We start from the raw sequence: 27203 nt of genomic DNA on the forward strand, positions 1-27203 counted from the left end.
ATTCCTGCTTAGGTCACTTTTGCTACCTATTAGTGAAAGTATTAAAAAAGTGGAAATAAGATTAACCATCCTTGAGGCCACACTAAGTAGCATTAAAAACCCGCCCAAATCCCATGAAAAGGCCCTTAAATCCACTGTCAGTTCAAAAGCCCCGAACAGTGCATTACATCTGGCTCCCCCACAGGCGCCCATTACGACCATCCCACCACAAACTCAGAGGAACACTCCCGCCTTAAATAAACCATCCAATTGTACAGGATCTAGCCCCTCTGCAAAGGTAAACAGCGTTCCCATAGTACAGCCGAAAGAAAGTGTTGCGCCTAACCCAATAATGAAGCCCCCCCCCTAGGCCACGCAGACCCAACTTACCACCAGAGGCGAATGACTTCACAGTAGTTATGGCGGGCGTCCCACCATTAAAGGAGGGTGAAGCTGAGGATTTCTGCACTTTAAAAACTAGGGTGATTAAGTGGCTAAATCAGAATAGACCCTTACCTGTACACCTAAGTAACGAGATAATAATGGTCAGAAGGGTACCCTGGATAGGGAGAACACGTAAATCCATCATAGGGGACTGCATATTGGTGAGCTTCAGGGATACTGGAACAGTTGCTCACATATGCCAGGGTAGGAATAGATCACTAGTGACAACAATTCAAACACTTCAGGTGTCCTTTTTCTTTCCTCCTGTCCCGGTTCGCACACATGGGACCCGTTCTTATGACAACTGGGAAAGGGTGGGCCGAAGGGGCGCCCAGCACCATGAGTTCAATCCCAGGCCACCATTTAACAGGCCATTACCACCTTTCCAAACTTTTAATCGGTTCCACTGTTTGGATGGACTCGAGGGGGTGGACTGACAAACAGAACACTGCAGGAGGGATAGCGGGGACAGAGGTGCCCAAAACGTAGAGCAGGAGATTCCCAGCCACCTATCAACAGGTAGTGCCCGGAGCCAGGTGATGAATGAACCGAGGGTCGTAGAAAATGCTCACATGGGTGATGCGCAAGGACCAGTCCCGGGGAAAGAAGGGCGAGAACCTCTAGATGGGATGCAACGAAATGGGGTCCAGGTGGGGGATGCACTAAAAATTATTTCATGGAATATAGCCGGTTTGGCTGGGAAAGTCAACAACAAGGAGTGGCTTGAATATATCAGGAAATTCCACATAATATGCCTGCAGGAGACCTGGGCCCTGGAGAATAATTTTCATCTAGAAGGGTATAAGTCCTTTGTTGTGCCTGCGCAAAAATCAAGATCAGGGAGAGCCATGGGAGGTTTGGCTATTTATACAGACCTGAGCCTACCGGGGAAATATGCTTGCCTTGAGTGCAACTCTCACAGGATTCAGGCTGTTAGGTTCACCGGGAAAGGACTTAGATTCGTCGCTGTAAACCTCTATAATAATGAGATTGCGGGATCTAACTCCCCTCTTGCCCTCGAACTGGATAACAGGTTGAGTCAGTTACTAACAGGTCAAAAAAACGGGCTTCCTTATGGGCTAGTGGTTATGGGAGATTTTAACTGCCATTTGTGCCCAGCACTGGTCCAAACAAACATAGATTGGTCCCGATGTCCATTGGAGAATGGACCGCATTTCTCTCACACGCCGTTGGGCTTAGCCCTGAGGATGTTACGGCTTAAATATGATCTTGGACATACCATTAACATGGTAGGGATGCAGGAGGGTGGCACACTCCCCCCCACATTTAAGGGTAGAGGATGCTCCTCCTTTATAGATTATATCTTGGTCTCTAGGGCACTAACGAATAAGACAATTAGTGTAGGGATTGAGTGGAGTGGTTTTAGCGACCACAACCCTCTTGTCCTGGAACTGCTGTACTTGGCAGGCCCAAGAACTAGAGCCCACCCTACTATTACTGAGAGAGCAACATACCAGGGCAGGAGATTAAAATGGGCTAAAATTGATGGGGAAAAGTTTTATAAGGGCTTGGTGGACGCAGGGAAATTAGCTATTAATGATTGCCTGGACACCGAAGTCCATGGACCGAGGGTAATGGAAGCCTTCGACCAGATTGCTAAGCTGGTCGACGGTTTATTAAAAACCAGTGTGCCTCTAAAGACTGACGGGAATCCCCGTTGGTTTGATAAAGCCTGCTCTAAAGCTCTGAGGGAGCTGAAAAGCAGCCTTAAAGCCAAACCAAGGGTCCCCCACAAAGTTAAAGAGTGTAGAGACGTTTACAAAAGAGAAATTAAGAGGAGGAAGTTTGCCTTGCAGGCGGAAGCATGGGCAGATTTACGAGAAGCAGGGGAAAAAAAGGACCTAGCGGGTTTCTGGAAAATAATTAATAACCCAACCTTCCAGGAAAAAGACTCCCCGGACATAGGGGCTAATATTCTCCCAGAGCAGTGGATTAACCACTTTAGGGGCCTCTATAATCACGAGCCAGGTTCCACTGTAGACTCCCCGGCCAGTTCTATCGAGGCCACACTGGTGGAATTTTCCATCAAGGAAATAATTGCAGGGATTGAGGGTCTGACCAAAAACAAAGCACCGGGGCCTGACGGAATCCCTCCCGATCTTTTTCTGAGTAACATCGAACTGTGGGCCCCCCTTATGACAAGGGTAATAAACACCGCTATTATTCATGGCCTGCCCCGATCCTGGTCCACGGCAGTAATTGTGCCAATTTTCAAAAAGGGCAGTAGGGATGACCCAAAGTGCTACCGCCCGATCTCCCTGATTGATGTGTCAGCAAAGCTTTTGGGGAGGGCAATCCTTAATAGATTGTCCGAGTGAACCGAGGAAAGGAACATCTTCTCGGACACCCAATACGGCTTTAGGGCAGGGAGGTCGACTAGTGATCAGTGTTTGAATCTATATATGCTGACTGCCAAGTATACCATAGCTAGTGATGAATCCATTTATATGGGTTTTATGGACTTGGCAGCAGCATTTGATCACGTGAACAGGGAAAAACTGTGGGGCATGATGCTCAGCTTGGGGATAGAGAGCGGCCTAATTACCATCTTGAGAGAACTGCATAGTGATACTACTGCCAAGGTCCGCTTTAATAGGGAGGGGGGGCTGACTAGTTCCTTTCCTTGCAAGAGTGGAGTTCGTCAAGGCTGCATTCTCGCTCCCTTTTTGTTTTCCCTTTATGTTAACAACTTAGAGCAGTTTCTGCTAGGATTGAAGGCAGATTGCCCAAGGGTGGGGTCGCGGCATATTCCCGTTCTGCTTTATGCAGATGACGCGGTTTTGATCGCACGCACACCGAGGAGCCTTCAAACCCTGATTGACGGATTTGTTAGCTTTATGGGTGCCCTGGATCTTTCTGCAAATCTCAGTAAATGTTATGTGCTCCTGGCAGGGAAAAAAAACGCCTCTAAATTTACCTACAAAATAGGGAGCCACATTTTGGAAGAGGTTAAAACATTTCCATACCTTGGTGTTACATTTGATGGTGCCTTGCGGTTTGATACCTTGGTGGAGGAACGCTGTGGAAAAATGGTATCATCTAACGGGGCAATTGCTAGTTATGGCAGGAGGCTAGGAAGATGGTCCCCGGAACAGGTGTTAAACCTGTATAGCTCTGTATCATGCTCCAAGGTAATTTATGGGGCAGAGGTATGGGGCTTTGTTAACACCACTAGTATACAAAGAGAAGAAAACAAATACTTGAAATCACTTCTGAGGGCCCCACAATGTACTGCTGGTTTGATTGCCCACAGTGAGTTAGGGAGACCATACATAGAAGATCTGATAAAATTGAGACCAATCATAGCCTGGTTAAAAATTTGGGTGAACCCGGAGGCGTCACTAAGTAGAGAAATTTTATCAGATTGTCTAAAGAGGGACAAATGTATGCGCATCCCTTGGCTCCTTTATGTAAAGAATAACCTAGAGGAGCTAGGCCTTGGGAACCTCTTCTTTCACCCTGCATCGATTGTAGCCCAAGACAAACAGCAAGTGGGGAGAATATTCCTGGAACAGAAAACCATGTGCAGAGAGGAGGCTGAAGGTTGTAAAAAGACTGTGAGGGCCCATTGCCAAGTAAAAAGCGTTCAAGGTATGGAGCCGTACTTGTTTCTCATGCACAATGCCCAGGATAGGTTCCTGATGTGCCGATTTAGACTTAACTTACTCCCATTCATGTTGGCATCACCAGCGGGGTTTGTCACAACAATAGACCAGAAGGGGCCCTGCGGCTGCGACAACAGGTCTCCGCAGGATTCCCTTCATTTGGTCTTACTTTGCCCTCTCTACTCTATGCCCCGGCGTAAATACCTTGTAAATATCTTGAAAAAAGCTCATTTGGTCCACGCTAGGGAGGCATTAGTTTTCTTACAGAAAGCCGAGGACCCTTTGACACTGTGTAGCATTATGAATTTTATTAAAGTTGCCCTAAGACTAAGGCTCACTAGAGGTGTAGATTGAAACCTTTTATTCTCTCTTTTTAATGTTAAATATGGCCATACTGCTGCAGCTATGTCTGTAAATTTATTGCACAAAGAATTCTGAAATGTTTAATGCTTTTTTATTGTGTAAATATGAATGTGCTTTTATGGTGTTTTTTAATCACCGAATAAAGATTCTTTGAATTGAATTGAATTGACTAAAAAGTGAAAAGGAGGTGGAGCCAAACACTTAAGTATAATTAATACGGCCAAAAAACGAAACAGTACTAAGTCCAGCCTCACACTGGAAAATCGAAAAAGAAACCATATTTATTATTAAATTGGAAAATATTTTAACAACGTTTTAGCAAGTTTTAAATTATTGTGTCATTAATTTTCATTAAGCCACTATTATTCTAGTTGTAGTTTATTTTATCCACCAGTTATAATAATTATTAATGCATAACAATTCATTAATATACTGCGATATTTATCATAAAAAGAATTTCACTCATTTATTATAAAGTTTTAAAAACCTTTTGACATTTCCCTATATTTTATCAAAGGGAGATCTACACTCCATCTTTGGAGTCTTTCTATTGGAAAGTATTGCGAAAATGTAGAACCTTTTTGTAAGTATAAACATATTTATTTATATGTTTAATATTCGTTTTAATTGATTTTATATATGTGCATTAATTCATAAATCTAAAAAAGTTATTTTTTCAATTACATATTAAATATGTTTTTCGATTTTTTAACATTACATTATGTTAATTAAATTTTTTAACTATTTTAAATAATATAATTTAATTTACCAGTATTTCCCATGGATTTTTTATTTTAATCCCTGCCAATATTTTTTTCATTGGGAGGGTTTTGCCTACCAGTGTGTGGTGCTGGAAGTACTTCTATTTATTTCTATTTTGGGTCCCTTATTGGTTGTAGTAACATTAAATTTGCAGATTGTGAATAGCAATGGGCTTACTCTTTTGTGGGCGGGTGTATGTCCCCACTAAACCCCTCCCTAACCTCCTCAAAACCAATCCTCACTCCTTACTAAACCCCTCATATATAGCGTAAGGGCGTTCCTTTCTTCAGCCCCCCACATTTACAACTAAGTAGTAAACTTCCATGTGTGAGGTTCACACCATAGAAAGGATGGGGAAGTTGGAGGTAACTCTGGTAGGTTTGTGAACAGCATTGTAGTACTTTAATATACTATTCTAGTACTAATAAACATGCTACAAGTTGCAATATGTGAACTAGCCCTTACATGTCTAATATACATGTCTTGTTTTTACATGCCTAATTTTTACCTTTCTTCATACGTACAAATATCTTTGTTTAAAGTATTCCTACGATTGACAAATAACATAGAACATGGGGCTTTTGAGAGACTCACCAGGGCCCACTTGGTGCCTAGATTATTAACTAGAAGTTCATTTGCTTCGATGAGATCATGGATTTCTTTATCACCTCTGGAGAAGCGGCGCCCAAAAATGACTGAACAGATCACATTGGTTACAGAATGTACGATTGCCTGAGTGGGATCCAGGCTTTTCCCTGTGGAAGAAAGAGGGAATGAATCACTGGAACATACTATGGACAGCTGTGGATACACATCTTGAAACACCTTGCAAAATAGGAGTAAAACTATGGACAGGAATATTGTGCAGATTTTTCAAGCACTCTGTCTACTAATTTATTCTTCTTCTTAACCAATAGTTGCCATGGTGATTCTCTGGTTGTTTCAGTTACAGGAGCAACCGAGCAATATCAAAGGTGAGATTGCAAAGGTCCCCTCTAACCAAGACAATGAGTACTTCGGTCTGGGATGGAAAGTTGGTATTGGAAGCCTCTTTGACTCTCCAGGCAACCTGGCTGAGCTACCAAGGCCTAGTTTAAAGGAGGTTGTGTGAAGGGTGAACTTAGATATAATACAACACAATCATTATAGTTGAGATAATGATGAATAGTTTGCCAGAATTAGTTTGCATAAACCAATAACACTTTAATTGTATTGTACTTGTACCTTCAGACTAGCAACCAAACAGCTCACAGCACAAAATAATACAAAACATGATCTGGCAACATAGATCACTCAGGTTACAAAGCACACTGTTATCATTTACAAAGTGGCTACCAACACTGAGTCACTCGTAAACAAAACAGGCCATCAGGGACCGTGTTCACCGTTCCAGAACATGGTAACTCCTAAAACCTTGTTCATAGTCACTAAGCAGTCATGAATGGTATAAATCACACCAAAACACCCACATGAATCAGTTGGTCATCACTCTAGTTATTGCCTGGCTAGATTATATCAATGAACCGTACTTCAGAGCTCTAATTGTCCTGCTACACAAACTTCAGCTTCTATACATGCGCCGCGAGAAAGAGACTATACCTCAAAATCCACAATCACATCATCCTTGCCCTTAAAGTTAAACTATGACTCCCTTTGGTCAGGTACACCTTCTGGAGTCCATGCATTGTATACTGAGAATTTCACTATGGCTGAGAGAAGTTTTCAACAACACAGGGTCTGAACGTACCAACCAAGGGTCTGAAGGTACCAACCAAGTACCTGTATTTACCAACCATGAATGGCTTGCATATTAAGGTTAGCATTATCATTCCTACATTCAGAAAATCTCACAATGATGTGAACTCCTTACTGTGAAGTTATGAAGTTTGTCAATTTCAGAAATCCTCATCAGTAGGCAACGTTTCCAGTAATAAAAAACATTTTGGGTAATCTCCCTGAATAAAACCTTTTTATGTGAGAATTGTCCTGCTACATTTCGTTTTTTTCTAAGGTTTACCCTGAGAAAATCTACTTGTAACTCGTTTTTAACCAGATTCTTTCTACATTTTGCAATCATTGAGATGTACTGGTGTTACCGACCGGTATTAGGCATTTGAGATGTATGGGGCCTAATTTAAGGATTCGGTAATTTAAGGAATCAGTAAATTACCAAATTCTTAAATACTGATTCGGTAAATTAAGAATCCTTAATGTAGTAAGCACTCAAGTGAGTGCTTTTCACATGTGAGGATTCGTTATTTACCACCAATTAATAGTTGGTGGTAAATATCGATAACCTTAGAAAAAGCAATTTTGTGCTTTTTTCAACTGTGCCATGTGGCAGACATACGTGCCCTTAGGGCATGTATGTGTGCCACATGTTCACCCATGCACTATGCAGGGGTTCAACAGGGTGTCAATGTGATACCCTGCCACCCTTGTAGGTCTACCCCCTATTACCGATTCGGTATTTACCAAATCAGTATTTCTCATTCATTCCTATGGGCCTCCAGGCCCATAGCAATGAATGGGGAATACCGAATCGGTATTTACTGAATTCTACCGATTCGGTAAAATTTACTGAATCATTAGCTACATATCATTTACCGATTCTAAAATACCGAATCGGTAACATTCAGTATTTTAGAATCGGTAAATAGTATTTACCTACATCTGGCCCAAAAATTTTTACATTTGGAGAAGTCATGCAATTTTCAGACCACTAACTACAATCTTGATTGGAAATAAGTGAAATTAAGTTGTGTCAGATATGTATCACCAAAATATTGAACAATTAAACAAATATTATTCGAGCCACTGTTTTAAAAAATGTAAGAAACCTCCTAGAAAACAATGGTATTAACTGAGTTACAGCAATGATGGGAATGTTGCTAGCACCAATACAGATCAAAAGTACTAACTAAAAGTAATGATCAATCAGGCATTCAAAACTTCTTGAGATTATCCTCTAAGGGGCTATTCAGAATACTAATATTTTTTAAATTCTGCAATGTTGGGATGTAAAAGTCTTCTGCTTGGTAAAAGGCGTGTACCCCTGCCCTGAGTGCCCAATTTTACTGTTGTTCGGATCTCTAATGCTGAGGTTTTGTTGTCATAGGCAAAGAAGGATCATGCACTTGCATGCCTGTGATCAGGACTAGGGGCCAAGGTCTTCTAGTCTCCCTTCTAGGTGAGAGACATCACCCAGGGAGCACCAGTACCTGCCTGCTTGCCAAGACCAGTGTGCCCTGTGCAGAAGAAAAGAGTGTTGGAGGAAGTGAGGTCTTGTGGGGAGAACTACAGAGAGAACTCCCTGTGCAAGGTGGTAAGATACATCTTTGCACTGATCGGGTTGTTACCTATGTGCAGGATTGATTCAGCAACCCCTTTATGCCAGGAGAGGGCAGCTGTGAAATGACCTGTGCATCGAGCATTGTGTGGGGAGCACCACACCTGTACCGCCTCGTTGCAAACTCTTGAGTACAGCCTACTAGCGGACATTCCCTGTTTGTGGCCATCAGTGAAAGGGTAATAACCCTGATCACATTGCGGGGAAAAGGGTGGGACAGGGATCTGACTGCAAAACACTAGAGCCCTGACCTCAAGGGGAGTGTGTTGTTGCTTATGAATGTTGTTATTCCTTTGCAAAAACAAATGGCTGGTCAACAAATGTTGACTCAGACTTAACTGTGCACAGCCTAATTAAATTTATTGATCTGACAATTTTTCTCTTTGTCAACTTGTTTTATTCTCTGAGTAGATATAATCAAAGATTTTAACGTTACATTATTAAACTTATAACATTATTCATGCTTCTAGCACTTCAAAACAATACAGTATTCAATATTTCACTCAACACAAAAATATAAATATATCAGTTTAGTAGTGGTTAAGTTGGCATTCGCCCAATGCATTTCGGGACGTTGAGAGAGTCCCTTCGTCAGGGGCACCACTGTAAAAAAACATAAATATACAGGCACATCAGTTGATCAATTCACGAAACAAGCTAACATGTTTAGAACATACTGCACCTTCACCAAAGTCACCCAGTGCAACCTTATGTGTAAAAAAACTAATAACTTACACCAAATGACCAGGTTGTTGGAATCAAACAAATAACCAACTGGTATCTGCGGACACAAATAAACCAATAAATCACGGTGCTTGCCTAATGAATGTCTAGTATCTAACGATATGAAGATCAGCAATATGCATACCTAACGACTCGGTTCTTCGAATGGAAAAAAATAGTCCAGTTCACCCTTCTGTATTTCAAACCAATGTCGACCTACAACAAGTTAACATAAACCGTTACTAGCTTGTACTACGATTGTGACCTACACGTACTAACTACGTGTCTGTTTAACATACCTCGTGGGAGCTTCAACACAGAGCAGTAGTTCTAATAATCACGTTCTTCAGACACCATGTCTGTCGCCGAACCTGTGAAGGAATCACAAGAACGCCATCACGCTAATGACCGTAATCGAACTTAGCCGCGTTATCACGGGACACTACAAATCCTTACCTTTTCAAAAGCTCACACAATCAAGAAAACGCCACTACCACCGGTCTCCACTCCTCTTTCCGAACAATCCTGTAGCTTCCACTATTTAGATTCCACGCTTGCCGCTTAACCTATTAACAACGTTCCTTATTGGCTACCGCATCAAGACATCTACTAATCCTGTTTCGTCACTTATCCCTCCTCGCCTATTCAACCTGCTCGTTCGTACAAACGTTCTCATAGGTTCAACCTCCGGAATGCCAACCTATCATCCGACACCTACGTGTTTTGTTGTTTTTGACAAGCCGCTGCATTCTAAGCTTTATTCATCCTGACAGCTCAACGCCAATATACAAAAACAACGTGTTCTCATATGCCCCAGTATTCAGAGAGAAGATGAAAAATAAATAATAAATAAAACAAAAATAACGTGAATAGAAAATAATAAGTGTACCAAAGTGAGATAATTTACAACAAAAATAAACAAACCTGTTCGCTTGTTTTCATGTAATTACAACATGCAGTTATACAGTCTCAGCTTGATTAATCAATTCTATTTACAAGTATCTACTTAATTCAATACCGTCGTTCAGACCTCCTGGGGTCAGAGTTCCAAGTCTTTTTATCCAAAAAGTTTCCCTCTGTAGCAGATTTTTATTCAAATCTATACCTTCCCTACTCTGTACATATTCAATGATTTGAAATCTTAACTGGGCAATAGAATGTTGTTTCTCTAGCCAATGGTTTGATAAGGGAGATGTTAGTGATTTGTTACGTATCCTGCTTTCGTGCTCTGAGATGCGAATTTTCAGTTTGCGTTCAGTCTTTCCTATGTACAGCAATCCACAAGGACACTTGATGGAATAAATAACCTGATTCGTATTGCAGTCACCATCATACGATAACTTTATTGATTTACCAGAGTGTGAGTGTCTGAGTTCATTGCCTAGGATCACATTATTGCAGTGTACACAGTTAGTACATCTGCGCATCCCTCTGTAGTTTTTCTGTTTTTTTTCTTTGTTGCTCAACAGCTCTTTTATATTTTTTGAACGTGTATAAGCAAAGAGTGGTTTGTCCTTGAAGATTTGGTTAAAGTCCGGCTCTTGTTCCAAGAGTTCCCATCTTTTTTTGATAATGTTCTTAATCTTTTGTGAATTACTGGAAAATTTCGACACAAATACATTTCGCTTCTCATCACTTTTCAGTTTCTTCATCAGTAGTGTTTCTCGGTTCTCCTTCAATGCTTTGGTCTGTGCTTTATCCAATAAGGTTGATGGATATCCTCTTTTTTATAATTTTCCTTGTATTCACTTATATGTTCAATGCTTCTCTCATGATTGGTGTCAATTCTCCTCAGTCTCAGGACTTGGGAATAAGGTAGATTCCTCAATAGGTTGGGTGGATGAAAACTAAGAAAGTGCAGCATGCTGTTTTTGTCTGTCGGTTTCCGGTGTAGGGTGGTGGCAATTTGGTTACCTTCAAGCATTACCTTCACATCTAGATATGCGATCTCTGACTTACTCGTGCTGTATGTCACTTGTATCCTCGGATTCCTGGTGTTTAATTTCAAAATGTTATCCTTCAATGTAGTTTCAGATCCTGACCAAATCAAAAAGATATCATCGATAAAACGACAAAAAAATTCAAGATTCTCAGTCCATTCATTATGTGAAAAAATATGATCTTGCTCGAATTTTGCCATATAAGTATTGGCATATACTGGGGCCCCAGTAAAACCCATTGAGGTACCATTTAGTTGCATGTAGAACTTGTCTGCCCATTTAAAGTAACTGTTTTGCAGACAGAATTGGGTCAACTCTAGTATGAATATTGGATTTAACTCAATTTCAGGAACATCCATTCTTCTGCTTCCAAACCATCTCTGTGACCAATTGAAGTATACAATGATACTATGTCTATGGTACATAGGATGTACTTTTTTCCGGTATGGAGTTTGATTCTTGCCAACTTGAGCAAAAAATCTGTCGTGTCCTGAATGTAGGTGTGCCAATTTTGAATGAATGGTTGTAAGAAATGATCGATTATTTTTCCCGCTGGCTCAAACACAGAGTTTGATCCAGACACAATGGGTCTAAACGGCGGATCTTCCAATGATTTGTGCACCTTCGGCAACATATAAAGTTTAGGTCTTTTTGGATTCCTAACCATCAGGTATTTCGCCATCTTTTCTGTAATCCAGTGTGCTTCCTCAGCTTTTTCTATCAGTGTTTGTGGTATGTTCTGTATTTCGCAGGTTGGGTCTTGCTCCAGTAGTAGATAAGTGTTAGTATCATTTACATGCTCCTGTACTTTGTTGTTGTAAAACTCAGAATCCATCAGGACTAGCGCACCACCTTTATCTGCTTTCTGGAAGGTTAACTCCGTCTTTCTACCTAATTGAACAAGTATACTTATTTCTCTCCTGCTCAAGTTTTTCTTTTGAGGATTATTGTAATTCAGTTTTTTCAGGTCTTTACTTACAAGTGCCTCAAATAAATCCAGAGTTTTGTGAGATGTAGGGGCTTCAAAAGTGCTTTTTGGTCGAAATATTTCCTCTTTCTTTTCCACAGTTTCCTCCTTTTGGACAATGTTGTCAAAAAATGCCTTAATTTCAAATTCCTCATAAATTTGTAGAAAGATATTTCATCCTCAAACAAGGAACCAGTATGTGTGGGGACAAAAGTAATGCCTTTATTCAGGATTGACTCCTCTTGTGTTGTCAAAGAATACTGCGAGATATTAATTATGAGGGTTTCCCCTGGCTCCTTAGTCCCTTCTTCACTCTTTCCTTCTCTTTTTCTTTTTCCTCTCCTTGTTTTTTTGTAGTGTCCAGGTCTGGAGGACGATCTGTTTCCAAAGTTTCCAATAAAAAAGACACCTGTGCACCTGAAGTAGTTGCTTTATCCTGGCTCGGTATATTGCTGACGGTTGATGTGATTTTAACCGATACTCTTGATGGGTCTATATCCTTATCTGTTGCCAAACTTTCTTCAGATGAAGTTGTTGGACGTCGTGTGAAGCGTCTTTTTGCATATACTTCTGCCCAGGTATATGCCTCATTAAGTTTATAGTCTATGGTGTCTCTTTTAAACTTCCTGAGCTTTGTTTCTTGTAGCTCCTTTCCATACTCATCCAGTTTAATATTAAGATCACTCAAGAATCTACCAAGGTCTTCTTCTGTCATTCTCTCAGAAAGGTCTGTTTTTATAATCGAAATCTCAGTTTTTAATTCATCAATTGTTTTCGCTAGTTCCTCTATAATAAGGAGAATTAAATCCAGGGAGCATTTGTTCAGAATTTGATACCACTTCTCCATAAATTGAGCGTTGTTCTGTAGACGATATAACATGGGTTTAATGGATAATCTGAGTCCCCTAGGGATCCGTTTGACCTTATGGTACTGAATCAAAGTTGACGCGTGTAATCGTTGGTTTAACTCACGTTTAGCAATGAATTCAAGTTGTTTGAGCTGATGGCTGATTGATCCACTGTGTGCCTGTAGATCACGTACTTCCTTTATTAGCCCATAAACATCAGCTGCTTGTTCTGTAGTGTAGGCTCTTGTTGTTGCTCTGTTATCAGTCAATGAAGCTATGGATTCAAAAGACATTCTCAGCGTTTATCTATGGGTGCTCTAGAAAAAGGTGGGTAGTTTATGAAACAAAAGAATGTGTTCCGAGCACACCTGTTTTTTCAAGATTGAGGTTGAATAGGCGAGGAGGGATAAGTGACGAAACAGGATTAGTAGATGTCTTGATGCGGTAGCCAATAAGGAACGTTGTTAATAGGTTAAGCGGCAAGCGTGGAATCTAAATAGCGGAAGCTACAGGATTGTTCGGAAAGAGGAGTGGAGACCGGTGGTAGTGGCGTTTTCTTGATTGTGTGAGCTTTTGAAAAGGTAAGGATTTGTAGTGTCCCGTGATAACGCGGCTAAGTTCGATTACGGTCATTAGCGTGATGGCGTTCTTGTGATTCCTTCACAGGTTCGGCGACAGACATGGTGTCTGAAGAACGTGATTATTAGAACTACTGCTCTGTGTTGAAGCTCCCACGAGGTATGTTAAACAGACACGTAGTTAGTACGTGTAGGTCACAATCGTAGTACAAGCTAGTAACGGTTTATGTTAACTTGTTGTAGGTCGACATTGGTTTGAAATACAGAAGGGTGAACTGGACTATTTTTTTCCATTCGAAGAACCGAGTCGTTAGGTATGCATATTGCTGATCTTCATATCGTTAGATACTAGACATTCATTAGGCAAGCACCGTGATTTATTGGTTTATTTGTGTCCGCAGATACCAGTTAGTTATTTGTTTGATTCCAACAACCTGGTCATTTGGTGTAAGTTATTAGTTTTTTTACACATAAGGTTGCACTGGGTGACTTTGGTGAAGGTGCAGTATGTTCTAAACATGTTAGCTTGTTTCGTGAATTGTTCAACTGATGTGCCTGTATATTTATGTTTTTTTACAGTGGTGCCCCTGACGAAGGGACTCTCTCAACGCCCCGAAATGCATTGGGCGAATGCCAACTTAACCAATACTAAACTGATATATTTGTATTTTTGTGTTGAGTGAAATATTGAATACTGTATTGTTTTGAAGTGCTAGAAGCATGAATAATGTTATAAGTTTAATAATGTAACGTTAAAATCTTTGATTATATCTACTCAGAGAATAAAACAAGTTGACAAAGAGAAAAATTGTCATATCAATAAATTTAATTAGGCTGTGCACAGTTAAGTCTGAGTCAACATTTGTTGACCAGCCATTTGTTTTTGAAATTCAGAGTATAGGGTATACTCCATTAATTGTAGCACGCGGATCAAAAAACTCATCAAATTAACTTCTACAATCTTGAAAAAACAGGTGTGCTCGGAACACATTCTTTTGTTATTCCTTTGCAGGCATAGAGTTAGAACTAAAATACTTCATTCAAAAACAAGTATTACAATATAGCAGGTCAGGCCTCGGGACACAGAAGTAAAAGGCCTTAACGATCAGAAAGGGGTTCTGCCATGCAAACTTTGTAAAGTTTGGCTTATGATTTTATTTAAAAATGTTGAAATTTACAGCAGCAATATCCTGGTATTTCACACTTGTCTTAATAAGATCTTCATTAATGAAATGCTAGCCATTTGAAGGAAGTTGTGTAAATGGTATATCAACCAATCTGTCAAACTTCTAAACAGTTTTTCTTTAATTAAAAACCTCTAAAATAACAATGTCATCAATCAGATTTTGAGAGTGCATTGGTTCGTCAGTGGCAGACTGTAGATCCAAAGAAACAAAAAAACTAAACCTGGCTTTGGGAAATACTTCTTATTTGTCTCTGAGGGGGCTGTGCAGAGAACTAATGCATTTCATGTGGAGGTATATAGGTACAAGACTATCCAATTGGGAATCATTTGTAGGTATCATCAGTATTAGAACAATACCTCATCAATGTAGTGTGTACTGCCCAAAGGGTATATACAAAAGGAACAATGCAAAATATTACCAGATTAACACATTTTAAAACAATTAAAGCTTTCAGATTATTTGCAAAAGGGTGCAACATATAACATCTTACATCTACACCAAAGATGGAGTGGTGCACTGCCAAGGTGATATTCTCAATTAATCATGTTGACTTGTTTTGTTGTATCCACCTAAAAATCCTTTATTTTCAATGTCATCCAATATTAAAAAGTTCCAGCCAACGCGTTTCGTTCATTGAGTAATAAACTTCTTCAGGGGATTGGTAAGTTTATGTATGGTGGGGAGAAATGATCCTTAGGTCCCCGTGTGTTGTAATACGCGGAATGCGGGATGCGAGATGCGAGCTTGCTCACGTATGCTCGTAGTGGTTGTTACAGGATATGTCTGTCTTGCCGGTGCAAATTAATGCAACGGATGAGGCCTCCTCGATAAGGGTCAGGAACTGTAGTCCTGTGGTGCAGTATGACTAGGCCAATTCTGTTCGGGTCATCTTACATCTGCATGCTACTAAAATGGGACACGAGAACACTCAGAACTTCTGGCCTCTGTGATTCAAGTGTTTACATATGGGCAACTTGGAGAAGAGCCAATACTTTGTTTCCAGGCCTATGTCACTGTTCAAGCTTCTATTTGGGCATTGTTTCAGGTACATTTTCATCATCTGCCTCTAGAAGAACTGTCCATGAACTTAGGACACTCACACATTAAAAAGAGTAGCATGATCATGAGTGCTATGCTACCAGAGATAGCACATGCTTTTCAGTTTTGAGGACCTTTTTCTCCATTGCTGCAGTTAGGAAACAGGAATGAAAGGTATTCTCACAGCAATTCAGTAATTAAGGAGAAGAAAAGTAAGTAGTCAACCAGGGTGGTATTACATGGGTTTTAACAAATGATAACATTTTCTTCCTTTTAAGATACCAGTGTTTGCTGGTGGACTTAATCCTTTTTCTATATTTGAGAAACCTGAGGGTCATAAGTTATTTTTTCTCACCTTTTTCCCTCACTGGAGAGGTGCACAGCCTAAACTGACCCAAGGTCTTCCTAAACAAAAGCCATTCTTCCTGTAGCTGCATTGCCGATTGTACAACATTCTATTCAAGCAAGCTCCAGCCAATGGGCTTCAGTGAAGGCAGAGTTCTTGCCAATCGGAAGGAGCCACCGCTCTCCTCCTAACCAAGTTAGAGATCACAGTTGAGTCTAGAAAGATAGTGATTTTGCCACTTATTCTAGTGGTGAAGCTCAGTCATGCTATTTTGCAAAACAAGACTGCAAAGCATAGTCAACTTATTTTCGCATAATTTACTTAGCTTGGACATTCATGGCCACAATTCCTTCCACGCTATGAACACTCCTATCTTTAAGAAACTTAAGCCTCTTGTGCTGACATACCTAACATTGTGTTCTGGTTTTACCAATGTGTTGCCCATAAGTGAAATATAACCAGAGGTTGTTTATTGCTGTACCTCAGTGTCATGGTGTTTAGGTAGGCAAGATGAATGTCACTCAAGTTGTTATATTAGCAATGACCACACTAGAAATGAATATATAGAAAATATACAAAAATGCAGCTGCTACCGAAGGACATTGACTGATACTGTTAACAAGATGACTATCATCACAACGGTTCTTCTAAGTGGTAGGTAGAGCTGCGTAAGTATAAATCACATGTCAGACGTGTGACTGACTATTCTGCATTTCCACTCCCAGCCAACAAATCCCCCACTTTATTATTACCAAGTTCAATAGTAATAATGTTAAGAAACACCAAAGGGTGAAAGGCAGAGTCACACACACCAGTGATAGGACTATGATGCTGATTTAGAGTTTTTCCTGGTGAAATTCCTGTTCACCAATGTATCAGATGTCGATTTTATAGCAAGATCAGAACCTGACAGTCAAATAATCTGCAAGACCCTTTGCTCCCACTACCAAAGACCAGAAATACAAACAAATCAGTAAAACACTGATCTCCTTGCAGAAAAAGTGTAATGCTGTTTCCAAACAGATTAACTCGATTACTTGACCTTTTTATTGCTCTTGCTTTTAAAGTTATTTTATCTTGTTGGAAAGATAATTCAAAGCTCACTGTTATTTCCTGGTGGAACTTCATATGTGATGAACACAGGATTGCTATTGCTTCCTCTTCCTCTGTATCCCTCAAAATCAAATCTGATCTTCTTTGGCTTCACTTTACTTCTTATCTTTCCTCTACGTCACCCACTTGCTTTCCTCATTAACTTTTTTCTCACTTCTTTCCTTTTCTTTTATTTCTAACATGGATCCCCTTTCATCTTTATCTCCTGTTTGCCCCTTCCTTCCCTCTTTTCCTTCCTCTCTCTTTTCTTCTTCCTATCTTTTCTTTCCTTTTACCCTCTCTTTATTTCGCTTCTCCTTACACATTTGCCTTATGAGTTATATTGTTGTGATTTTTCACTTGTACTGATGAAAGGCTTTGTATTGCGTTATCTTAAAATCAAATAAAAGTTTCTTAAACTGAAAAAAAAAACTATTTTACCTGTGAATGTTTATTTGTAACTAAGGTGTAAGTCATATCAACAGTTGGCAATATTAAGGCTAGGTTAAACCATTTTAAAAGTAGGACGAGTGTTGATAGAAACGTGGCTTGCCATAAGTAGAAATGTAAATTTAAGTAAGGATTTTGATAATTTTTTTCAATGCAACCTGTGGGTCACTGTTCTTTAACGCAACTGTCAATTGAGTTCATGTGGCAAAAGGAGTGCAGGTGGAGAGCAAGATATGTGGACATCAATCAAAGGCCCAGGGCCTTTTGTGGAAATTAATTGATTATCTGGGTAAATGCTAGATGGCCTTGTGCAGGCACATCATGAAGAAAGATCTCTGTGATGTCACAAGAGAAGCTGCTCAAATAATGCAGATATATTGTTCTCTGCCATCAAGGGATGAGGACACCATCATAGGCTTGGTGTATAAATTCCTGCAAGAAAGGAGTTGGGGCATTTATGTTTGGGTAGAAGAATATTTTTTAGTACGTGGACTCTAGTTATAGGAGGACATTTTAGATAGGGAGGAGCCTTGAGAGAAGGTTAACTCTTTGTTGGCCTTTGTCAGATTCTTAAAAGTAATCAATTAAAAAGAGGAAATGTGTTAGTAACATAGAAATTATATGGGAGAATCCAACCTTCTATGTTTATGGGAGAATCCAACCTTCTAGATTTAGCTAAAATATTATCTACGGAGGTAAGGCAGTATAATGTTTCTCCATTTAAGGAGTCATGTTCTGGAAAGTAGACACCACCAGGTGAAGAAGGTTGCTTAGGCCAATGAGCAGTATCTTAGGAACAAAAAAAGAGAACTGTTTATCAGTTGCCGGATGAGGAAGTTTGTCACTATAGCCAGGGATATTTATTTAAATGAAAAGATAGAAGAGGACGGGGTGAGGAATCAACAATGCGAAACAATGTTCATCCAAGACCTAGAGACTGCTGGCTATTGGGTTATGTTTCTAAGTGTTTACTTGCCAAATTGAAAACGATATATGGGTCAGAAGTGAGTAATGTTCTATTGTTATTTTGACAGAAATTGTCTGCCACCAGAATTAAATCCAAAGATGGCTAAATATACGAATAAACCAACCCATGATAGAAATAAGTGTTTTAAAATGGCAATTAAGATGTACCAAGATAAGCTCTTGAATGTGACTGGTCTGTTTTTTCATACGAGTGAGAAACTAGATTTGACAGAAGTTCCTGTTGAGAGTAAATGCTTATTTGTGGATGGTATGTATTGATTAGGCTTATTTATAAGTTGTTAGATGTGATAAATTGGATTGTTGGTTGAATGGGATGAAAACAGCTTTCTACTGTTCTCTTTCCCAACTCTCTGATGCCCCTCCCTCCATCCCTTGTTGCCATCAAGTACCTGTCATCATATTTGTATTAAGAACATCCATTGGTGTTGACCAGCCTGTGAAAATCATGGTATGCAATGGTTCTTGGTTGGTCCAAATGTCTATGGACCAGTCACATTACAGTCTCTGAAGTAGAGTGTCCCTCTAACTTTGTAATATGGCAATCAGAAGTTTTATTATCTCAGAAGCAGCACTGAAGCCTCAAATAATTTACCTCTCTGTATGGCAAAAAACTCCACCAAGGATTGCGCCTCCTCCTGGATCCGCACTTCTAGACTTTTCTTCCCAAGTCCCAAGTTCCTCAGGGCTGTCAGAGCAAAACGTCTCTGCTGCTTCCAGTTGTGTCCAGAAGAAAATGAAATTCCTACGAAATGAATTGTATGTTAGTGTTGTTTTGTGAATTACCTCTATAATAAATAGGCATGTTTCACTTTAGGCCTTGCTGAAGGATGCTTTTTCTATTTCTTCCAACTTTTTGCTTGTGCAATTAAATGTGGCCGATGCAAAAGCCTACAAAAAGACTCCTTTGTCATCAACTTTCATTTTGAGGTACAAACATCATGCCCCATCACTCTGCCACTCAGTCTTCTGTTTTAGGCCGCAATTGTAGTGGAAAAAGAAATTAAGGGCCCCATTAGGATGGCGGGAGGATTGCCACCGCCAGCCTGGCGGGGGAAATCCGCCCGCCATCCTTCACTGTATTCCCCCCGCCTTATTAGAATGGCGGGGGGGACCACGGCGGAGCAAAACACCGCCCGCCACTTTTCCGCTCCGGTCGCCTTGCGGCCGGGGCGGAAAACGAGTAACATGCAGGCGGTGTCTGTCAGACACCGCCCGCATTATTACAATGGGCATTTTACAATGCCTTTCCGCCACTGAAAGGCATGCGGTGTTCACTCTGGGGGCCCCCTGTGGGCCCCCAGAGTGAAGGCCAAAGGGGGGTGGCACACAGAGGGGTACCTGTGGTACTCCCTGCATTTACATAATCAAAGCGGTAGGCACCGCGCGGTGCCTGCCGCTTTGATTATGTAAATGCTGCACAGCATTTTTAGTATTGTGGCGGGCGGAGCACAGAGCTCCGCCCGCCACAATACTAAAAATACAGGATGTGCCCGCCACAGTGGCGGGCACATCCTAATGCTGCGTGCGGGACCCCCGCCCTTAGGGCGGGTGGTCCCGATTTCCGATAGGATGGCGGGCGGGCAAAGCCCGCCCGCCATCCTAATGGGGCCCTAAGTATAGCTGGATGAAGTGATGTGCTGGAGGATGCACAGTCACTTCCTTTCTTTCAATTCCAGGAATCCTTTTAACCATAGTTGATTTACTCGGTTTTGTAACATGTATAGCCTGCTAACACTTTGGAGCATATGTACTAGAAAAAGTCAGAGCACGAGCTGCGCCAAATTTGGCAGTGCCAACATTTTTAAAGCACCGGGATGCACCATATTTACCCAATACGACACACCCCTGTGTATTCCCTAGAGCTTGTGCTAAAATTGGCTGCCTAGCACCAACGTAGGCACCTTTGCAACACAGTGCAAGGGTGCCTGCATTGTAGGGAATGGTTGTTTATGTGCAGAAAGGTGCTCCTTCCGGCACATGAACAATCCATAATGACTATCTGTTACTTCTATCCATGCAGCAGAATGCAGCACGCATAGAAGTGGCAAATCGTCATTATGTAATGATTGTTTATGTGCAGGAAGGCACACTTTCCTGCAGATAGGCAATCATTAATGGTGTTTTGCTATTTCTATGTGTGCTGCAGAATGCAAAGCAAACACGAGGAGAAATAAAAGCATTTCTCTTCATTTGCCATTCTAACGCCTGCTCTTTCATGGTGTTAGATTTTGGCGCTGCCTCAGAATTACACCTCCTTGTAAATCTGTGGTAACGTCAAAAAGCAATGGGTGTTGGGGTGGAACGCCCACAGCAACACCAATTGCAGGCCCCTTTCACACAGATACCTGCGTGAAAGGGTGCCTTATTTACAAAGCAGGGGTAAGTCGCAAAAAGTGGCTTAACACCACTTTGTAAATATGGTGCAAGGTTTACTGACACCGGAGCGTCAACAAAAAGTGACGCTCCGGTGGCACTAGGGGCTTGAACATATGTCCCTCTGATTCCTATTATTTCAGCAGCTCCATCCACACCACGTCTGAGCTCTGGTTGGTTTCTGTGATTAGCTCAGTTTTCAGACACTCCTAGCATAGTACACCTGTCTGCACCATCAGTCAACAGCTCAGAATGCGGAGGCTTGGACAGATATACCAAAGACTGGTATCCTGCTGGAAAAAGAGACCACACATAAGGTATCATTAGACACACACAGCAACAAAGAGTGCCCAGGTATGGCAGAAGCACTGCATGGTGTAACTAGCGCACAGTGTACACAGGTTGTTCTAGCTCTTCACCATCTGTGCTAGCATTGTTGCACCGCCCATCCATACATCATTCTTTTCATTCAATAAGATTCGCAAAGATTGTTTCCATCAGTAGGAATAACTCAGGAGTAATTCCCACCATTTTACAGAAAGTTCAGTGTGTGACTTGGCAATGTGGAACAGTGTTACAGTCGTAATGATCAGCAAAACGTTCACGTAAGACATGCAACAAGTGATTTACAACTGTACATGTGTACAAGGCATTGAGTTACCATTCCGGAAAGCAGAGTGGTATGGTTGCCGATAGATGACTGCATTAAATGTTGAGGTAATCCATCAGTTCATCTCCCAGTGAACGTCACATCCTTCTCACTCCTCTCTTTGCCTTCTGATAGCCTCAGAACTCAGTGAGTGGCTTAGTGAGTAAAACTCTTGATACTCTGTCCCTGGCAAGAAACTCATCCTCCTATTCATCCAAGGTTGCAAAATTGAATACTACTAAACTGCATAATGCAAAGTATTGGCAAGTGCTATTCATAGGACTTATAAATTGTAAAACTGCAGTCAAAGACCAATAGAAAAACAAGATTTTATCATATGCTGTGTGTACCTATGTCATTGTGCCATGCGAATACCTACCTTTTCCCTTTGCAATTTCTTCAGTAGAAGGAATTTTAGGGCGTCCAACAAGTTCCTCGGAGTGGGAGATTAGACCCTCTCTTACAGTCTGGGATCCATTCAGCACAACTATTGGTTGATGCCCACGCCACACAGTGAAAATGTTCCCATAGGTCTTGGCAAGCTGGAGATGAGAAGTAAACACTCAACAAGTGAATAGGAATCAGGAGGAGGGGGGGTGGGGCAGCTAAAAAGCGGTCTCTTTTAAGGGTGGTCACTAATATGCATTTCAGAGTTAGGGCTGCCCACACAAAGCTGGATACACAGGGTAGTAAAACTGATTACTTGGCCCTTAATAAGTACCACTTATACAGAACATAAGGTCCCATCAGTCATCTATTCCAATAGAAATCTTCTTACTTAAGTAAGATCTGAACAGGTTGAAAGGTGTACATCTTCAAGTTCATGTATATAAAAAGGACAGCATCTGATCCAAATAAATGCCCCAAAATCTTTCTTTACACACTGCACTTTGCAAATTTCCCTTTTACACACTCCATCTTTCTAAAGAACCATGTTCTCCATCTTTCTAAAATGGAACTATTTGTACCCCTGGTAATAGTGTACATCTATCAAGCCCTAATTTAATTGAAGCAATCTATAAGGTGTTTTGAGTCACAATTTCATGTGAGTAGTTGTGACTTCCTCCATGCCTATGTGAGGCCTATCAATGTATGTCAAGGAGTATGACAGGTTTAATCATGAAAAAATGTTTGTGCACAGGAAATTCTTCTATTCCGCTCTTTCATGCTATACAAAACAAAACAAGAACAATAACACAGATGCACAGAGAGTTTTTTCCCTGAGTGTCAGAGAGAGTTTTTGCTGTTAGGTCTGCCATGTTTTGAATGGCAGATCCGGACAGAGATATTCTGCATCAGGAGTACGCCCTACACAGGGCATAAATTCTGACACATAAAGGGCAAGGGATCTGTGTTTATGACTGATCAGTAGAGGAGTCACCAAGTCTGCACCAGTGGTCAATCTAGAGTTTTCCCAGCTCTAAATTGGGCAACGGACTCAGACTCCCTCCTCACCAAACAAGCAGCTGCTCCACTTTACTTACAGGTAGAGGAACCACCAGGTTTCTGGTAGTGGAGCTAACTCTTCTGTCAGAAATCTTTGACCGTCAAAGGACCATTGGTCAATGACATTGGACGCTATAGCCTATTGTGGGTGAACATTTGTTTTTGTTTTGCAGAAACAATCCCTCAGGTGTGCCTAAATGTTGAGCTTTCCCACCAGACATGGAAACCCACCAAGTATTGCATTTCTGACAAAAGTGCATTCACCATATCAGCATCAGCACTTTTGTCAGAAATGTTCCAACACAACAACAGAAGAGTAAAATATGGTAGGATGATCGAGTGGTAGGCTGGAGAAAGCAGCATATTCAGCAATTAAGTCTATTTATCTGCCTCAGCTAGACCTAATGTGCTTGTGTGAAAGGGGCACACCCTTCCCTCTCAGATACTTATAGGGGTTAGAGGAGAGAACACACAGTAAAGACTTACTCTAATATATATTAGGACTTCATTGTTAATAAAACAGCACATGACAAAGATGATAGGTGTGTGCGAACTAGCAGGTCCTGTCTTGAATTTAACACCATCATTGCTGCAGCAATTCCCCTGCTGTGCTGAAGAACTCAGAAAACAAAGCAATCATGACGAGCTGAGCTCGTCATGAGCGTACGAGAGGTGTACCTCATGACGAGCTGAGCTCGTCATGAGCATCGAAGGGGCTAATGTGACATATATTGTGCTTCAGCCATTGTTCTGGTCCCTGAGAACATGTAGATATATACAGATACCATATATACAAATCCTCTGCACACGTTTAAAAGTAAATACGTAAAATATCACAATGATGCTTGTCTTTGTATTTTCAGATGTCTTTAATTCAAGATCTTGAGGCTTATTGATGGCCACAGGTGTAGATTTGGTGGGTTTTCCCTACCTTATGAACCGTGCCAGATTACCAGATTACCTGCCATAACTGATTTGTACTTGTGATAGGCCTTAGAGCGCCATTTTGCCTATTGCTGACCGCCGATTGTATACTGAATATACAGATACCATCAGGCAGGTGTAGGGTTAAAAGCCCCAGTGCAGTGTTGATTTCCAGCTCATGTTTGGAGGCTATATACTGGCAATGTTTATAGGTGTTTTTGCAAACTCCCCAGGACATTAGCCACAGCAGTGTAAGATTTTGTTTTAGGAGATAGGGAAATAGGGTCAGTACCAGCCTCTTTCCGTGGCCCGCACCCCTGTGGCTCATAAAAGCAATGGCTTATGGTCCCACCCCCTCCACAGACCTAATGCCTTTAAGGCTCCACCACCTTTCAAACAGTGAAGTTTATCTAAAAGTTGGCTGGCCTGAAACCCATATGTACAGTTTATCAAAGTTGAACAGAAATATAACTTTTGAAAGTGGTTCCAGAGAGTTACTCTAATCCAGTCTGCTGAATAAATGAATGCTAGTTGTGAACAGTCAGCAACAGGAATACTTACCCCCAATGAAGCACGTTGTAAGCAAAACACTGTCTATACTTTTGCACCTAAGCACAGCCATCACCTTGCAAATTAGTGTTAGTGTTCAGTAATTACTCTAAAAGGGTTTGAAAAGCTCAGTGGAACGAGCAAATGGGGAACTTTTCTTGCTCTTGTAATAAGTTGGCTCACTTTTGAAGTGCTGGGGGGAGGGGGAAATTTAAAACAACACAGAGAACCGACAAGCAATCAGCATCCTTGGTCATCTTGGACAAGGCCTATGAGAAATTAACTTTATGCATTGGGCATTGCGTAGTAAAAGTTAGTATTGATTAGTTTAGGAGACGTTTATACTTGGTACACTGAAGGCCTTAAAATTGCACTCATTGGAAAACATGCAGCAGTAAAAGTACTATTATAATTGAGCAACATTACTCTGTTGAGACAAGAGTAGTTTATGAAACTTTGCAATTGAAACTGTCTGTGTATGTTTGTGTTTTGTCGTTACCCATGGTGAATGGAAGATTTAAAAAAAGGTGAGTGACTCAGCTTGGTAATGATAAGTGAAGAAGGAAAAAGAAGTAAAAAAAACTCTCCTGCCAGGCTCAGGAGATGAATGGCCAGAGACAAATTCTGGTGTACGCCACTGTGATAGACAGAGAAACAAAAAATCTGTGACCAGTGAGCTGCCTTTCAATTTTCTCTTGGGTTCAAGTATCAGTGTGTGTGTTTGTGTGCGTGTGTCTGTGTGATGGCTAAATATTCAAAAGAAGTAACAACATTGCAACCAGCTCTATGGTACCTGCATGAGAGTCTCGTGGTGAAGCACAAATTTCAGGGTCCACAGGTTGCCGATGATGGGCAGCGGAGTCGGTCCAGGGGGGTATCTTCTCCTTAACCACTGAAGCTTGAAGTAATGTGCAATGAGGAGAGTGAAAAGCAGAGCACTTAACAGCTGAGTGAGTAGCAGCATGTTGCACACCTGTCTCCGTTCCTAGATGTTCTTCTGCGAAATGGACCTCTTCTTCTATATTCAAACCGCACACTATTTTTGTTTCTAAACCTAGTGTCCTTTATTTCTCGTTCACTAATCCTGTAATTATATCCCTTAGTATTTCTCTCTCCCCCTCTCTTCCCTGAACATGCTTGCTCTCCTTGCTCGCGTTTTTAGTAACACATCCCTTTCCCAATTACACCTTCTTTCAAGCGCTTTGAATTCCTTATTTGTAAGCAGCGTTTCCACCTTTACGTCGAGCCTCAATGTCTATCTTCTTCAGTATATATGCTTTTCCCATACACCTCTCTTCTACTCTCCCTGTTTCAGTAAAAGCTCCCCTCGCTCCCCTGCTTCTGTCCCACTTTTTTCCCTTTTATATTGATTGCAACAACTAGAACTGAGATGTTTACCTTTGGTGTTTGCTTTCTAGGCTTTTGATCACGTTAGTTGCTTCATATTAACACACAAGCTTATCTCTCTACGGTGGGACATGGCGTTTTTGTCATACCCTCCTTTGACCTCTCCTAAGGACATACACTTGTACTGCCAATAAACACACCATCATTTCCAGGCACGTGCCCTGTGCTTGGAGGCTGTGCCATAAGCCCTGACAGCAGGCAGCTCAAGGGGGTGCTTTTAAGTTGGTAAAAACTAGTTACATATAAATGTGCTCCTCAGAAACAAAGGATGTTCATTGTGGGTATTCCTAGGAAGAGGTCATCACAGGCATTTCAATTAGTGTTGGTTTATTTTCCAGTTGGTCTTTTTACAACACATACTGGCTCATCCCCTGTGGAATTTGCTGCATCATCACTGCCCTACTATCAGTTGACCTCTCCTAAGTGCATACAGATGTATTGACAATAAAAGAACAACATCCCTGAACTGTGCTCCAGAGTTTTGTAGCTTTGCCAGAGACATACCTGAAGCATCTGTATTTAGATTGTTAAACATCATTTGTATTTAAATACCCATTTTATTTAAATCCTCTATTCATCCAAAATCATGGAAGGTTCACATTGGTTGCTTTATGGGAAATTTATTGATAGGTGGAAGGACCATTGTACTGAAAACCCGAAATCCCCACACCTCCTGTCAAAATGACTATGTCAGAGTCCGAAATTAACAAGCATTGGCAATGGAATAGGTCTGGCTCATGATTGAAAGTGCCTTTTGTGGTATTGATGGCTACAGGCACTCAACGTGTGATCATACATGCACTATATTACTCTTTCCACTCATACATCCTTTCATCAGTTCACTGACTCTTTCTTGTGTTCACCCTCTGACAATAAAACACACACAAACTCAACAACATATGCAAGATAAATTAAAAGAACAGAAGTAGAAAAAAGAAATTATGCTGTCATCTGAACACGGCAGACATATGCTTATAATAGCTAACCGAAGCAGCAGGTGTCTTTCTTGTAAAGGTCATTTAAATTGTCTATTGTTATTGTAAAGTTCAAGCATGTTTGCCACATTAAGAACAAACATGTTCAACATTCTTAAATGTTAGAAACATTAATACTATAACCAACCACTTGATTCAGAGCCACCGGACTCACGGGATACGATGCACTGCAGATGAAATG

At 40.9% G+C, this 27203-nt stretch overlaps 1 protein-coding gene across 1 annotated transcript in view; it reads right to left on the reverse strand.

Moving 5' to 3' along the window:
• The window catches only part of LOC147684120 (cytochrome P450 2J4-like), a 72808-nt gene extending 46844 nt beyond the window's left edge, over positions 1–25964 (reverse strand). The window contains exons 1-4 of the mRNA XM_086944498.1: positions 25414–25964; positions 22081–22243; positions 19272–19421; positions 5769–5929 (exon numbers count right to left, since the gene is read on the reverse strand). Coding sequence (XP_086800624.1) covers positions 5769–5929; positions 19272–19421; positions 22081–22243; positions 25414–25584 — 645 coding nt within the window. The 5' untranslated portion in view covers positions 25585–25964. The remainder of the gene's footprint in view (positions 1–5768; positions 5930–19271; positions 19422–22080; positions 22244–25413) is intronic.
• Positions 25965–27203: the final 1239 nt, after the last annotated feature.

Source organism: Lissotriton vulgaris, chromosome 11 (assembly GCF_964263255.1).
Source record: "Lissotriton vulgaris chromosome 11, aLisVul1.2, whole genome shotgun sequence".
In the NCBI taxonomy this organism is placed as follows: domain Eukaryota; kingdom Metazoa; phylum Chordata; class Amphibia; order Caudata; family Salamandridae; genus Lissotriton; species Lissotriton vulgaris.